This window comes from Sarcophilus harrisii, chromosome 2 (genome assembly GCF_902635505.1).
Source record: "Sarcophilus harrisii chromosome 2, mSarHar1.11, whole genome shotgun sequence".
Lineage (NCBI taxonomy): Eukaryota > Metazoa > Chordata > Mammalia > Dasyuromorphia > Dasyuridae > Sarcophilus > Sarcophilus harrisii.
In genome coordinates, this window is record NC_045427.1 from 284213916 (window position 1) to 284229891 (window position 15976).

General features: G+C 36.9%; 1 protein-coding gene across 1 annotated transcript in view; it reads left to right on the top strand.

Annotated features, from left to right (window-relative positions):
* CCDC88C (coiled-coil domain containing 88C) overlaps positions 1-15976 on the top strand; it is a 229549-nt gene that overhangs the window by 10942 nt on the left and 202631 nt on the right. Inside the window, exon 3 of the mRNA XM_031952347.1 lies at positions 1318-1426. Within this exon, the coding sequence (XP_031808207.1) occupies positions 1318-1426 (109 nt within the window). The remainder of the gene's footprint in view (positions 1-1317; positions 1427-15976) is intronic.

Below are 15976 nucleotides of genomic sequence, written 5' to 3' on the forward strand. Positions count from 1 at the left end.
TTATTTAGGATTTGGAGATGGGAGGAATCTTAGAGATCATAGATTCTAACATCCTTATACAGATGAGGAAACTGAGATTCAGAGAAATTATTTGATTTGCTCACGTTCATGGTGAGCTGATTTGACCTCACAGTCAAGATTATCAGGGTCCAATTTATGCTGTCTCTATAACCATGTTTGGGCCACTTAATTAAAAAAAAAATAATATTTTACTTTCTCCCCTTTTATATGTAAAGACAATTTTTAACATTAATTTTTTAAAAATTCAACAAAATTTTATTTTTCCAATTACATATAAAAATGGTTTCTCATTCATTTTTCAAAGATTTTTGAGTTTTAGTTTTTTCTTCCCTCCTTTCCTTCCCTCCTCCTCAGACAGCAAGTAATCCAATATAGGTTATGTATTTATCATTTATTTAGAAAAATTATTTGTAATTTATGGAATAAAATAATTTTTATAACTAGTACAATAAGAAAGATGATTGCACATGGAATTTGCAAATCTCCTATGTACAACTTGTTCTATTCCATTCAAATATATAACAAAGTGATCATGTAAATTTCTTTTTTTTTCTCCCTCCCACATGGCTACCATTAGACAGCAAAAAAATTTGATATGTTATATATGTTCAATCATGCAAAAATTTGCTAAATGTTGGACTTGGAGTCCAGAAGAATGTAAAGTGCCTTGCCAATCTTAAAGCACTCTGTAAATGATAGAGATTATTATTTGAATTTGAAGGCTACCTCATGGGCAGCTCCATGGAGAAGCTTGACACGTGGACTCTGGAAGATCTGAGATGGAATTTTTCTTTAACTTACTAGCTTGTCTTACTTGCCACTGGAAGTGGCTCTGAATGCAATGTAAACCTTATAAAGTTAAAGCCTTTAATTTGATTTTATTTAAGCTGTGAATCTTTCTCTTCTCTCTTGGCATTGTGAGTCCTTGGTAAAGGTTCTCATTAAATTAGTAATAATATTGAAAATTTACATAATTATAAATATGATGTTTATATAGTATTTACTGTGAGCCAGGAAATTTACAATTATTATCTTATCTTTGATCCTCACAACAACCCTGAGAGTGAGGGAGATTTTATTACTATCCCCATTTTACAGATAATAACTGAATTAAGCAGAACTTAAGTGATTTGTTCTGTGTCACCCAGCCAGGGAATATCTGAGGTGAAATTTGAACTTGGGTTTTTCTGACTCCAGGTCCAGCAGCTGTCCCCTATTGATGCCCCATTTCGAAAACTGTTTGACTTTTGGCGCTTTTCAAGAAATGTCTCATTTCTTCTTCTTTTTTTCCTCTAGAGACCCCAGGCCAACAAATCAGCGGATCAATAAGCATGTCAACAATGATGTCAACCTTCGGATACAAAACCTCACCATTCTGGTTAGGAGCATTAAAACCTACTACCAGGTACCTCTTGTTTCTCAAACCCCTCTATTTTGTGATGTAGCTGATGGGACACCGTAAATAGGGAAAAATGATGTTCTTTTAAAGTTCTATGAACCTGAGCTTCTGTCGACAGGTGCCTATTAAAAACTTTTTGAGAATGCTCAATTAATCAGCAACTATTGATTAAGTTTTTATTATGTTCTAGGCCCTAAGGGAATATAGGGACAATAATCTAAGAGTTTATATTTTCTCAGTGCTGATTTTCCTTTAATCTTGATGCTTTTTAGTAAAGCTTAGAAATTATCATTGAGATTGTTTTTCTCTTAAGTGACTTTTTTTTGTGTTTTTTCCGAGTTGGTTGTCATGGTTGGTGAAAGACCACTATATTTTGGGTTCTAATATGAGAATTAAAAGCTTGTGCCTTAGTTTCCCCAAGTTTACCATAAGACTGTGTGATTGTATGGCCCTTTGCTCCCATTTTTTAGCTTCTAAAACTTTAGACTTTAAAAAACTTTAGCTCAGTCTGGATTCAATCCTTAGCTTAGACATCTTGAATTCTGGGAGGATCAGTTCTTTGTACATTTTTCAGAAATTCTCTTGATTCTCTTTGCTCACTCATGGCCTATGACTTTGATTCTGTTAATTGCAACTTTGGTATAATCTTTCATGTGTATTTGTTTATATGATGTCTTCCTTGGTTCAAATATAAGCTATTTTTTTTCACATAATAGTTTCAAAAGTGCTTGTTGATTCTTGGTTTGTGTCCCATGTTAGGGTATTTAATGCTGTTTATTCCTTTGTAGTTCAACCATTTATTGGGCCCTCATTCCCCTGGATACAACCAGGTACTTGCATCATTTTAATCCCTCACCTACTGAATTTCGGGGGGACAAAAGTAGAGAAATGTTTGATTTTTGAAAAATGAATTTGATGTTTTTGATATGAACTTTTAACAACTGAGAGGTCTAATGCAAGGCTTCTTGGAGTATTTTAATGGGTTTTCCTGTGAGTGGGTTCTTGGAGCCCATCTCATTCCCTACTGGGTTAAAAAGGCTTTGGAGAAAAAGGTGGATCTCCAGGCTTGGGAGAAGTGCTGCTGTTGGGATGCCTTCTCTCCCCATCTCCGCATCTGATGGCTTTGTTTCTCCCTGGGAAGCTCCTTTCTGATCAGAACTAACCTGATAACTTCAATTACAGCCATCTGCAAACTAAAGAAGTAGTTAAGGGGAGCTTTCTGCTTGTTAGAGCTGCAAAGACTAAGAAATGTAGGACAGTGCATTCATCCTGAATGTTCTTGGTCTTGAAGGAGCCTGAGCAAGGGTGATAACTGTAGTATAAACTGTTGGCTGGGATAGCCCTGGTGCTGAAATTCATCTCACTCCCTTTTTTGACAGGGATTTCTTGTCATATTGTGTCTTTTATAAGGTATCTTAATTATAGGATGGTAGGATTTAAAGAGGGAGGGATCCTTCATGGTCATCTAACCAATCCCCTCATTTTATGGAGGTCTTACGATCAGAATTGAAATCCAGATCTTTCATTTCCAAATGTGCAGAGATAATTATTTACACATAATATTTGTGAAGTGCTTACAGGGGTTCTCAAACTTTTTAAATAGGGGAACCAGTTCCCTGTCCCTCAGACTGTTGGAGGGCCGGACTATAGTAAAAACAAAAACCTTGTTTTGTGGGCCTTTAAATAAAGAAACTTCATAGCCCTGGGTGAGGGGGATAATCGTCCTCAGCTGCTGCATCTGGCCCGAGGGCCATAGTTTGAGGACTCCTGGAGAATGTTAGAAACTGGTATATAGTGGATGCTTAATGAATGTTTGTGCCCTCTCATTTCACTCCTTTGACAATACTGTTCTGTCCCAAAGTTTTTTTCTGTCCTTTTTGTATTATTAGATGGGGAAATGTGAGTTGGATGTTAGGAATGTTGACATAGTTGGTTGGAAAAATATTTACAAATAGTGTTGATGGTGACTAATATGGAAATATGTTTAAAATGATTGTACTTCAACGTAGTATTTTCACCCTTTTTGTTGTTGTTTCCTTGTGTTTTTTTCTCTTTTTTTTCCTTTTTGATCTGATTTTTCTTGTGCAGCATGATAAATGTGGAAATATGTTTAGAATTGCACATGTTTAACCTATATAGGATTACTTGCTGTCTAAAGGAGAAGATGGAGAGAAGAAAGGGAGAAAAATCTGGAACACTAGATTTTTCAAGGGTGAATGTTGAAAACTGTCTTTGCATGCATTTTGAGAATAAAAAGCTATTTTTAAAAATTAAAAAAAGATTGTATTTGTATACCATATATTACATTTCTTGGAAGGGAGAAAAAAATTTAGAACTCAAAATCTTAATGTTGAAGACTTTCTTTATATGTAATTGGAAAAATAACATGCTGGTAAATGGGAGAAAAAAATTTAGAACTCAAAATCTTAATGTTGAAGACTTTCTTTATATGTAATTGGAAAAATAACATGCTGGTAAATGGGGAAAAAAACCAGATAGTGTTGATTTATGTCATCCTGGAGGGAATTTCTACTGCCATGTCCAAAGGGCATGTGGGATAGCCACTGTGGTATTAAACCCATTTTATAGAAGTGCTCTGATGTTAATCTCAATGTGATTCCTAATCTACTAATGTCATGATGGTCCTGTTGGCTTTATATAGGAGATGATGAAAATGTCACCAGATTGGATATCTTAAAACTTCCCACAAAGCCAGTGAGCAGTACTTTATGTAGGTTCTGTGCCTCACAAGAGTTATTTTCCCTCATGGCTGAGGTCTTTTGCTAAGCAAGGCGGAAAGAGAGTGCTGAAGTAGGAGTTGGGAGACCTGGCTTTGTCATTGACTGAGACTTGACCTTCCTCATCTGTAAAATGGGAATAACAACATACCTTTTTTATCTACCTCATAGAACTCTTGTCAAGAAAGCACTTTGTATCAAGATTTGCTTCTGAGAGTAGGTCATGTCACCTTTAAATGCTTTTTGTCCTTTACCCCTAACCTAACAGGTTGCTATTTAGCTTTAGCTGGCTTACCAAAGTAGTGAGCTCCCCATAATCAGAAGTGTTCAAGCAGAAACAAAATAAACATGTTTAGGAATGTTATAAAGGTGATTCCTGCACTGAGAAATAGGCTGGGTTAGATGACCTCTTTCTTGAGGTCATATGAAATTGTGGGTATCTGAAGCTCCCTTTTTTGTTTTTATTTTGTTTATTTTTGTGGGGGGAGGACAAACAGGGTTAAGTGACTTGTCCAGGGTCACACAACTAGTAAGTGTGTTAAGATTGGATTTGAACACAGGTCCTCTTCCCTCCAGAACTAGTGCTCTATCTCTTGAGCCAACTTGAAACGTCCTCTTGGTCACTGTTTCCTCATCTGTACAAAGAAAGGATTGGGTTAGTTAGTCCGTAAAGTTAGGTCCAAGATTCTTAGGGCTAAAGAGTCCGAGGTAGACCCTCAAATTAAATGCAAAAATGTATATTTTTGCCACTGGTTACTGTTTTTTTTTTTAATAGCCTTTTATTTACAGGTTATATGCATGGGTAACTTTACAGCATTAACAATTGCCAAACCTCTTGTTCCAATTTTTCACCTCTTACCCCCCCCACCCCCTCCCCCAGATGGCAGGATGACCAGTAGATGTTAAATATATTAAAATATAAATTAGATACACAATAAGTATACATGACCAAAACGTTATTTTGCTGTACAAAAAGAATCAGACTCTAAAATAATTGTACAATTAGCTTGTGAAGGAAATCAGAAATGCAGGTGGGCATAAATATAGGGATAGGGAATTCAATGTAATGGTTTTTAGTCATCTCCCAGAGTTCTTTCTCTGGGCGTAGCTGGTTCAGTTCATTACTGCTCCATTGGAAATGATTTGGTTGATCTCGTTGCTGAGGATGGCCTGGTCCATCAGAACTGGTCATCATATAGTATTGTTGTTGAAGTATATAATGATCTCCTGGTCCTGCTCATTTCACTCAGCATCAGTTCGTGTAAGTCTCTCCAGGCCTTTCTGAAATCATCCTGTTGGTCATTTCTTACAGAACAGTAATATTCCATAATATTCATATACCACAATTTATTCAGCCATTCTCCAACTGATGGGCATCCATTCAGTTTCCAGTTTTTAGCCACTACAAACAGGGCTGCCACAAACATTCGTGCACATACAGGTCCCTTTCCCTTCTTTAGTATCTCTTTGGGATATAATCCCAGTAGTAACACTGCTGGATCAAAGGGTATGCACAGTTTGATAACTTTTTGAGCATAGTTCCAAACTACTCTCCAAAATGGTTGGATTCGTTCACGACTCCACCAACAATGCATCAATGTCCCAGTTTTCCGCATCCCTCCAACAATCATCATTATTTTTCCTGTCATCTTAGCCAATCTGACAGGTGTGTAGTGGTATCTTAGAGTTGTCTTAATTTGCATTTCTCTGATTAATAATGACTTGGAGCATCTTTTCATATGACTAGAAATAGTTTCAATTTCTTCATCTGAGAATTGTCTGTTCATATCCTTTGACCATTTTTCAATTGGAGAATGGCTTGATTTTTTATAAATTAGAGTTAATTCTCTATATATTTTGGAAATGAGGCCTTTATCAGAACCTTTGACTGTAAAAATATTTTCCACTGGTTACTGTTGTGAAGGGACAATGCCAGAAGACAATTAACTTTTCAGGGGAAACCCCCCCCCAAATGAACCAGCTTTTCTGTTTTAAAGCCCCCATTTCTGTAGTGACAACTGTGACTGAGGAGTGACCTTGTGCAGATAGGGAAGGGACCCCAAGGAGACCTGTTTTGACTGGAGGCAAGGTCAGTTCCCCTCTCTCCTGATGAGTGGAGCTTGTCCGGGGCATGTGCCCGGCTAAGCGAATCAGCTCCCCTGCTTTAGTTTTTGGGATCATCACTTGGCTGACCACTTCCTCCAGGAGCAAGGGAAGGACGGAGGCCAGACTGTTTATTTCCGAGCCAGCTCTCCGACTCGGTGACAGCTTGTCGTGGAGCTCCCCAGGTTCTGACGGGCTTTAATGCTCCTCAGGATGATGAAGGCTGAAGTCCAGAAGGATTCAGACTAATTCCAGAGCAAGAGGTGCCTTTGGGCCGCAGAGTTCGGCCTTGGGATACGGATGCCAGCCTGCATCAGTGACTGAGGGGAGCCCAACTCTGGCCTCAGATACTAGGGGTGTGGACCTGGACACGTCACTTTACCCCTTCTGCCTCAGTTTCCTCAAGTGCAGAAGGAGCTGGAGAAGGAAATGGCAAGCCATTCCAGTGTCTTTGCCAGGAAAACGTCCCAGATGGGGTCATAGAGAGCCAGACAAGGCTCAAAACAGCTCAGCATTACAGCACCTGCTCTGTTCCAGGCACTGTGCTAAGCTCTATGCAGGGATTTCATTTGAAATTTGTTATATCCCTATTTGATAGGTGAGGGAGCAGAAGCAAACTGAGGGGGGAAGTACCTTGGCTGGAGTCATCTGAACTAGAAGGGTTCTTAACTGGGGCCTTCCTGACTCTGGGCTCAGTGCTCTATCCACTGGGCCATCACTTTTTAGGAAAGTTTTTGTCAAATTGGTGTTTCTTCAGAGGGAGACAAATATAATGATAATAGGATTCGACAGCAGCTTGTATGAGGATTGTTTGAAGGAGTGGATGGTAGTTCTAGAAAAGAGAAAACCTGGAGGGACATGATAATTGTGCATTAATATTTGAAGCAATGTGGAAGAGACCTCAGACTTGCTCTGCTTTAATCCCAAAGGTCAAAAAATAAGAATATTTATATATGATAAACCATATTTATCTAAATAACAACATTTATGTAGTGCTTCAAGAATTAAACCCTTTCCCTATGCTATTTCATTTGTTCCTTACAATAGCCTAGAGGGGTAGGTGCTCTTATCTTCATTTAACAAATGATGCTGAGATAAGTTAAGTGACTTACTCAAGATCAGTTCATTGAGGCAGGTTTTGAATTTAGGTTGTCTTGAAGCTCTAGCACTCTATCTATATATTCTAGGGACCCTGGGTACAATAGATGGAAACAAGAATTGGAGTTCAGCTTGATAAAAGGAAAAAACAAAACAAAAAACATTTTTTTCAGAAATGAATTTTTTTTTTATTTTAATACCTGGTTTTTATTTTCAAAATACATGCAAAGATAGTTTTCAACATTCACCCTTGCAAAATCTTGTGTTTCCAAATTTTTCTTTCTTCCTTCTCTCCTCTCCAACCTGCTCCCTCCCGTTAGTAGACATGTGCAATTCTTCTAAACATATATCCACATTTAACTTGCTGCACAAAAACATCATATCGAAAAGGGCAAAATGAAAGAAAAAAAAGCAGGCAAACAACAACAAAAAAGGTGAAAATGCTATGTTGTGATCCACAATCAGTCTCCATTCTCTTTGAATGCAGATAACTAGACAATCCATCACAAGTCTATTGGAATTAGAGCAGTAATGAATTGAACCAGCTACACCCAGAGAAAGAACTCTGGGAAATAAGTATGAACCACTACATAGAATTCCCAATCCCTCTATTTTTGTCCGCCTGCATTTTTGATTTCCTTCACAGGTTAATTGTACACTATTTCAAAGTCTGATTCTTTTTGAACAGCAAAATAACTGTATGGACATTTACACTTATATTGTATTTAACATATACTTGAACATATATGACATGTATTGGTCAACCTGCCATCTGGGGAAGGGAGTGGGGGGAGGGAGGGAAAAAATTGTAACAAAAGGTTTTGCAATTGTCAGTGCTAAAAAATTACCCATGCATATATCTTGTAAATAAAAAGTTATTTAAAAAAAAAACAAGTCTATTGGAATTGACCTAAATCACCTCATTGTTGAAAAGAACTAAGTTCATAAGAGTTGATCATCACATAATTTTGTAGAAATCCAAACTTTTTTGATGCTTAGAATTCTTTAAAATTAAAATTGCTGTTCAGGTATGTCAGACTCTTTGTCAATCAGGGGACTTCTTAGTCTGTAGGGATTTGTTGGAAGAGATATTGGAGTGGTTTACCATTTTTTTCCTGAGAGGCAAGTGCTTGAGGTTATATGGGAAGTTCCTGAGGCTGAATTTGAACTCATTTCTTCCTGACTCTTATCAGATCAAATAAAATTGGGAGAAGGAGCAGAAGTTATTACATCATTGTGATTTGAAATTTCTGGAGGTTTTTGTGTTTTGCACATGTTGAAAATATATTATTAGGTGGGGGGAGGCTACATAATGAGCATCTATTTGTTCTACAGGTAGTTGATCTTTGTTGAGTTAATATTGTGGATGCTCTTTTTGAGTTGAAGGGGTTTGGACCTGGTGACTCTGAGATGGTAGAATTTGGAGACCCAGTAGTCACGGAAGAAATTCATGCTGTCTCCCTTTAGGATAAAACGTGAATGTTTAGAAGCTAGTCTTATGTAAGGAGGTGGCGGGACCCATGTGTAAAACAGGAGATTGTTTGCTGTTTCTTATTGATATGTTTTTATCTTCGGGCACATAACTCTCCCTTCATGCTACTAAATTGTTGTTGAATAAATGAATGGCTAAATATCCCTCCCTGTTTTGCACCCCAGGTTCTCTCTCTCTGCTCCTGCTACTATGGCCTCTGCAGTTGCAAATGCCCCATTTTCATATGTACTTGACATCTTTTCTATTAGACTGTAAGCTTTTTGCAAGGAGGACTTGTAAAAATGTTGATCGATTGTTTTGTTCCATGTTGACCTGGTCTTATGGAAAGTGATTCCCAACTTTTCTTTTAGACAAATTTCGATTAGAATATAAGCTTTTTGCAAGTAGGACTTATTTCATTCTTTGTATATATTTCCCTTGTGTCTAGCTCAGAGTGTGTTGGATAATTAATAAGTACACATTGATTGATTTGTTTTGTTCCATGTTGACCTGGTCTTATGGAAAGTGATCCCCAATTTTTCCTTTAGACAAATAGTGTGTTATTCAAAACATAGGCCACATTGTCCCTCATGCTCTCCTCCAATGTTCTGAGTAAAGCTTAACTATTTTTACTTTAGAATCAATACCTCTGCATATTTTCTTTCCAAAGAGAACTTATTTTAGGAATGTGACCTATATGTAAGGTGGCCTATATTTAAACCAATATAGTAAAATGTGTTTAAAAGATAAGTGGAGGGAAAGTCTCTGGAAAAATGAATTGTTTTGTTTTTTCACAGCTGAAAAGCACATTCATGAAATACTATTTTCCATTGTTGCTGAACTTTTCATCCAGCCCTTGGAAACCTTTTCTAAATAATTGTGAGTCCATCCATATGTGAAATTTCATTTTGGCAAATATATTTAAAGTGCATGCTAGGTATTGTACTAAACGGAGACAATGATGAAGAGTTTCTGTCTCCACAGAACTTAGATTTTTAAAGAAGGGGTATAATATATACACAGTTATAGATAAATCAACACAAACACTATAAAACTATAATATACATAAATATGACAAGAATGGCATTTATGTCTCTCTCACCTTCTGTGTGCCAGGCATTGTGCTAAGTATTGTGCAAATATCTTATTTTGATCCTCATAACTGACTCTGAGAGATAAGTGCTATTATCAACCCCATTTTACATTTGAAGAAACTGAGGGAAACTGGTTTAAATGATGGTCTAGGACAGGGATCCTCAAACTACGGCCCGTGGGCCAGATGCAGCAGCTGAGGACGATTATCCTCCTCACCCAGGGTTATGAAGTTTCTTTATTTAAAGGCCCACAAAACAAGTTTTTGTTTTTACTATAGTCTGGCCCTCCAATAGTCTGAGAGACAGTGAACTGGCCCCCTATTTAAAAAGTTTGAGGACCCCTGCTAGGGTCACACAGTTAATGTGTCTGAGGCTGAATTTGAACTTAGGTCTTTGTGATTTCAACTCTACTGTGACAACTAACTGCCTCTATAATTTGATTTAAAGAGGGAGAAAGCTGGGGCAATGTTTCAAAGAGCGAGTATATGGAGGAAGATGGTGAATCTCCTCTTGGACATAGTGAGTTTGAGATGCTCACAGGATAGTCAAGTCAAGCAGAGGACTGGAGAGATTGGGGGTGGAAATATGTGTGTGTATGTGTGTATGTATGTAAGACATAAAATATGTATATTTAAATATATATTATGTATGTGATTGTGTGTGTGTGAATTTATGCTATTAGCATGGAGAAAATGTGAGAGCTAATGAGATGAACAAGATGTACAGAAAGAGCAGGTCTCCCTCAGATAATATATGTAAATATATGTATATATATGTCCACACACATGTGCCATTAGCACAATGTCATTGCCAGTGGCGTCGTGAGAGCCCATGAGGTGAAGAAGTCATACAGAAGAACATGGCTCACTCAAGTGTTTGTCTTGGGAATGGGAGGGCTCCTTCCTCTTAGGAAGGGAGGAGATGGCTGCTGATCCAGTAATTGAGAAATGGTCAAAAAGGTCTTGGAGAATGGAGCAGGAGAGCAGTGTTAACAGAAGAAGCTTCTAAGAGGATTGTGGGACCAATAAGGATTTTCAGAAACAGTATGAAAGTCAAGGAGATTGGGGCTTGAGAAAAGGCCATTGAGCTGTAATTTAAGAAATATTTGTTGACTTTGGAGAGAGCTATTCAGTCAAGTGGATGGGTTTGAAGTTAGATTATAATACATCAGGAGAAAGAAACATCATGTGTGAGAAAGGACACTTTCTCTGCTATGTTGTCTTGCTTTATTTCCTCTCTAAATATAAGGTAATGGTGAGATCCAGGAGATCTAGCTCTGTGATTCACTAGATTTTTTTTTTTGTCCTCAATTTCCTCATTTATAAAACAAAAGGGATAGATGAGATGATTTCCAAGGCCCATTCTTTAATCATCCAAGACAGTTTAGACTTTAATTAAATTCAGCTTGAAAAACAGCTAATTGAATTTGTGATATAATCTACCATCAAAGAGGTATTTAACACTTGGTGAAATTTTACTCTACTTCAGTGTCCAAAGTGGCTTCTTAAATGTTCTTTCTTTTTAATTAATTAATTAATTTACAAAGCATATGCATAGGTAATTTTTCCAACATTGACCCTTGCAAAACCTTTTGTTCCAAATTATCTCTTCCTTCCCCCCCTCCCCTAAATGTCAGATGGTCCAATATATGTTAAATGTGTTGAAATACATGTTAGAGCCAGTATATGTATACATATTTATACAGTTATCTTGCTGCTCAAGAAAAATCAGATCAAGAAGGAAGAAAAAAACTGAGAAAGAAAACAAAATGTAAGCAAATAACAGAGTGAGAATACTGTGCTGTGATCCACACTCAGTCTCCACAGTCCTCTCTGGGTATAGATGACTCTCTTCATCACACGATCATTGGAACTGGCCTCAAACATCTCATGGTTGAAGAGGGCCACATCCATCAGAATTGATCATCATATAGTATTGTTGAAGTATATAATAATCTCCTGATTCTGCTTACTTCATTCAGCATCAGTTCATGCAGGTTTCTCCAGGTCTCTCTGTATACATCCTGCTGGTCATTTCTTACCGAACAATAATATTCCATAACATTCATATACCACAACTTATTCAACCATTCTCCAATTGATGGGCATCCACTCAGTTTCCAGTTTCTGGTCACTACAAAGAGGGCTGCCACAAACATTCGTGGACATACAGGCCCCTTTCCCTTCTTTAGTATCTCTTTGGGGTATAAGCCCAGTCGTAGCACTGCTGGGTCACAGGGTATGCACAGTTTGATAATTTTTTGGGCATAATTCCAGATTGCTCTCCAGAATGGCTGGATCAGTTCACAACTCTACCAACAATGCATCAGTGTTCCAGTTTTTCACATCCCCTCCAATCTGAGAGGTGTGTAGTGGTATCTCAGAGTTGTCTTAGTTTTCATTTCTCTGATCCATAGTGATTTGGAGCACCTCTTTGTATGGGTAGAAATAATTTCAATTTCTTTGTCTGAGAATTGTCTGCTCATCCTTTGACCATTTATCAATTGGAGAATGGCTTGTCCTCAAATGTTCTTAATTTACCCAGGAAGCATTAAATAAGCTTATGATTATCACTCTGTATCTCTGTGGACTTATCAACTGTACCCATTGAAGCTAATAAACAAGGGTTTGATAAACAAGTGATGTTGACTCATAATTATAAGTTTTATTGATGCTTTTAAAAATATCACAATTATTTCTCAGCATAACCTCCCTCAGTAAACCTTCCTTTGTAAAGGAAAATTCTACAAAAACTAAGAGAGGTAGCAATTGCCTCAGAAATCATTCTGCCCCCATGGTTTTTTTGTTCTTTACTGAGGGAAGATGGTATTACCAAATTTATTAGATAGGTTTTGTCCTTTGTTCTTTAGGACCAAGAGTGATCATCATGGTTTTATCATACTATTTCTTCCTAATTTGTTATACAACAGTTCATAGAAGTCTTCACATTTCTATATTTGTATACCATGATTTGTTCGGCTAATTATTCCTTGATGATGGGTGCTTCCTTTTTATTTTATTTTTAAAGCAGTTAGATGGCTCAGTGGATAGAGCCATCAGAAAAGATGTTCAAATCTTAATGTCTCAGTCAGAAATATGTTCAAATATGACTACTGATTCTTATTAGCTGTGTGACCATATTCATGGGGATAATAATAGCACTTACCTCCTGAGATTATTATGAGAATCAAAGGAGTAACAATCATAAAGCAATCATTATAGTGTCCAATGCAGATTCCTGCTCTTAGAGAGCTCATGGCCCTATGAAGGAATTAGTATGGAAACAGTTTTGTACTGAAAAGATAAATACAGGATAATTTGGAGATAATCTCAGAGGGAAGGCATGGAGATTCAGAAAGAACTGAAAAAAGTTTCATTGTGAAAGGTGAAATTTTAGCTGAGACTTGAAGGAAGCCGGGAGGTGGAGAGGAGGTGAGATAGCAAGTCTAGCATCTTCAGTTCATTTTTACAAAGAAGGAAAATAAGGCTCAGAACCCTTAATTACCTTGTCTAAGGTCACAGAAGGAGTGTGATGGAGAAATCAAAGACATTCTTCTCTGGTTCTCTGTGCCCAGCTGCTTTCTGCCTCACAGATGCATTGAAATTTGAGGATGAGAAATGAAAACATTTTTTTTAAGTTTCTGTAACACCTGTCTTCCAAGGTTTCTCTCCTTATTTCTCTTTATTTTTTTATTTAATAGTATTTTAAAATTACATGTAAAGATAATTTTCAGCATTCATTTTTGTAAGACTTGGAGTTCCAAAGTTTTTTCTTTCTCTTTCCCTTCTTCCCTTCCCAAGACAGCTAACAATCTGATAAAGGTTATACATATAGTAATGTTAAATATATATTTCCACATCAGTCATGTTGTGAAAGAAAAATCAAAACAAAAGAGAAAACCATGAGAAAGAAGAAAAAAATAACAAAAAACTAAAAATAGTAAGCTTGAATCTCCATTCAGTCTCCATAGGTCTGTCTCTGGAGGTGGAGAGCATTTCCCATTCCAAGTTATTGGAATTGTCTTGGATCACTGTATTGCTGATAAGAGCTAGGTTTGTCATAGTTGATCATCACATAATCTTGTTTTGTTCTCCTGATTCTGCTCATTTCACTCAGTATCAGTATAAGTAAGTCTTTACAAGTTTTTTGAAATCTGCCTACTCATCATTTCTTATATAACAGTAGTATTCCATTACATTCATGTTCCACAACTTGTTCAACCATTCCCTAATTGATAGGCATCTCTTCACTTTCCAATTCTTTGCTATTGCAAAAAGAGCTGCTACAATTATTTTTCTACATGTGGGTTCTTTTCCCTTTTTTATGATCTCTTTGAGATACAGACCCAGTAGTAGTTTTTTTATTGGATCAAGCGATAGGCACAATTTTGCAGCCTTTTGGGCATGGTTCCAAATTGTACTTTAGAATGGTTGGATCAATTCACAACTCTACCAAAAGTGCATTTCCCCACATTCTCGCCAATATTTGTCATTTTCTTTTTCTGTCATCTTAGTCAGTTTGATAAGTGTGAAGTGATACCTCATAGTTGTTTTAATTTGCATTTTTCTATCAATAATGATTTATAACATTTTTTCTACATGATTATAGATAACTTTAATTTCTTTATCCATAACCTTTGACCATTTATCAATTGAAGAATGAGTTGTATTCCTATAAATTTAATTCAGTTCTCTATATATCTTAGAAATGAAGCTTTTATCAGAATCATTGACTGTAAAAATTATTTCCCATCTTTCTGCTTCCCTTCTAATTTTGGTTACATTGATTTTGTTTGTGCAGAACCCTTTTAATTTAATGTGATCAAAATTATCCATTTTATACTTGATAATGTTATTTATTTATTACTTGGTTATAAATTCTTCCCTTTGCCAAAGCTCTGACAAGTAAACTGTTCCTTGCTCTCCTAATTTGTTTATAGGTGTTACATTTTATGTCTAAATCATGAGCCAATTTTGACCTTGGTATAGGGTGTGAGATGAGAACATTTTAAACCATTGTTCTATTGGGTGTACATGGTGGTACCCATCTGTAATGGGGAAGGTTGAGTTTGGTGGTTTATGCAGTTCTTGAGTTTGGGTGTTCTGCGTTGTGGTAGGATTAAAGTACCAATAAATTGGGTACCATTTTGTTTACCTCCCCCAGAAGAAAGCCATCGGCCTATGTAAAGAGGGGTGACCAACTTAGGTCAGAGAGGGTGTAGGTTAGAGCTTCTTTAGGGATCTTGAATGGGATCTGGCCTGTGCAAGATTGGGCTTGCTAGGGAGATCTAGATTAATTAATAAATAAGTGGACAGATAGATTTGGTTCTTAAAATAAAAAAGTACCATTCCAATCTGGAATCCCAGAAATGGACAGTTATTGTTTCTAAAGGAAGACTTAACTAATTCTAAAGTGCTTATCTACTTTTTAAGGGGACCACTACATAAATGATTATTTCTTCTGAAAGGTTGAAGACTTTTTATGTTTCTCTTGGATTGCTTAAGTCCCTCAGGCAATTTTTTTCTTTTGCCTTGGAGAATTTCCCTCTCTGAAACTGAGAAGCCATTTGATATTTTTATGGAATATCTCCAGCAAAATTCCCCTAACCACCAGTGGTTATTTGGGTCAGAATTCATTACAGTATTGATTTTAAGCTTATCATTTAAAATACTATTCCCTACCCTCAAAACTTGAAGCTGCTGAAAGTAATTCATCAGAAACTGATCCTTCTATCTGCTATCAGTTCTGGGAGCAGTTTGTTAATGTTCAGACAAACAGGAAGGTGGTCAAGGTTGCTTACTTTTTCCGGTTAAAGTCCGGGAGAAAACCTTCAAGGCTGCTTTGGAAACTGATAGCTGCAGATCTAAAAAGGGGATTGACCAGTTTGTTGGGTCTCTTTTGTTCCTGTTCCTTCTCCCTCTTACTGGTGTTCACATTAACCCCCCTTCTCTGTTTCCCTTTATTTTTTCTTACTGTTTCCTCCCTCTTTATCTTTTGTGTTTGATACTGCTCTGCTGAGGCTTTTTTTTTTCTTCTCTTCTTTAAGGCAGAC